The sequence below is a fragment of the Andrographis paniculata genome, unplaced genomic scaffold (genome assembly GCF_009805555.1).
Source record: "Andrographis paniculata isolate CXL003 unplaced genomic scaffold, ASM980555v1 Contig9END, whole genome shotgun sequence".
NCBI lineage: Eukaryota > Viridiplantae > Streptophyta > Magnoliopsida > Lamiales > Acanthaceae > Andrographis > Andrographis paniculata.
Window position 1 is genome coordinate 3,856,292 of NW_026137639.1, and position 1,150 is coordinate 3,857,441.

Sequence of the window (1,150 nt, forward strand, 5' to 3'; positions counted from 1 at the left end):
CTCGGCTCACACGCTTCTCCAACCTTCCCACCACCTTCCTTACAAACTACACTCACACGCATATACATACATACATACATACATATATATATATATATATATATAAAGAGCAAATTAAAGCCATTTTTGACGTGACATCCCAAAACTACCAACTATCCCAATCAGCAGCCATATATAAATAAATTATTTACAATTTGGGCATTTCTTTTGATTTAGATTAAGATTCATATGATGGCAGGCGGGGAGGGCAGGAATTGGTGGGTTCTTAATAGGCTGAAAAAGGCCGTCAAGAAGATCATAGTCCTGCTGGATTTCGACACCACCCGATTCAAACTTGCCTCGCTCATCGGCGCAAGAAGATCAAGGCTGAGCAGCTTCGACAGCCGCCGCCTCGGCCTGACGGCGGTCGTCGTCTCCGACGAGGACGACGGCGGCGATGAGCAATCTTCTACAAGGAGAAGGAGCAATAGCCTCCAGAGGACGAGCAGTTATCCGTTGGATGACGTGGACAAGAGAGCAGATGCTTTTATTGCGAATTTCTACAAGCAGCTTAAGTACGAGAGGCAGATATCGCTGCAGTTGAGGTACACTCAGGCTCGGGGGGGCAACAGCTTTGGATCTCAACCATCTCCATGAACATGATCGACTTAATTCATTCATTCCTTCCTTCTTCAGATAATGATTTTTATTAGGGTTTTCTGAGGATTAATGAATTGGGATCCAATGAAATAAGGATCGATATATGGAAGAGATCATCGATCTGATGATGGTTTCGTGACAGCCATTGCAGACTTTTCAGATCAGATGGAGAAGGACTTGAGTTTTATTTGGTTGAGGTCGCCATCAGAAAAAGGAATGCATCCACCTTTGTTAGTTTTTTTTTTTTTTTACTTGTTTGATTGCTTATTATTATTGATTTTTTTATTATTATTTTTTTTTTGATTCGGACTTTTACAATAAAATGGGCTTTTTCGGTGTATGATCATTGTATATGATTTCCAGAATAAATGAATTAGTATAATATATGATTTTCAATATACATACCAGTAATATTTATATTTTCGCATATAAATATCAACTATTAATGCAAAATATATTGTATTATTAATTTTTCATATTTGACATAAAATAGTAAAAGTGTCTTTACTAT

The 1,150-nt window shown here is 38.0% G+C and overlaps 1 protein-coding gene across 1 annotated transcript; it reads left to right on the forward strand.

The window, feature by feature from the left end:
* The first annotated feature begins 231 nt into the window (after positions 1–231).
* LOC127244464 (uncharacterized) lies at positions 232–636 on the forward strand. The gene has a single exon (XM_051265022.1). It carries the CDS (start codon positions 232–234, stop codon positions 634–636), a length of 405 nt encoding a protein of 134 aa, XP_051120979.1.
* Positions 637–1,150: the final 514 nt, after the last annotated feature.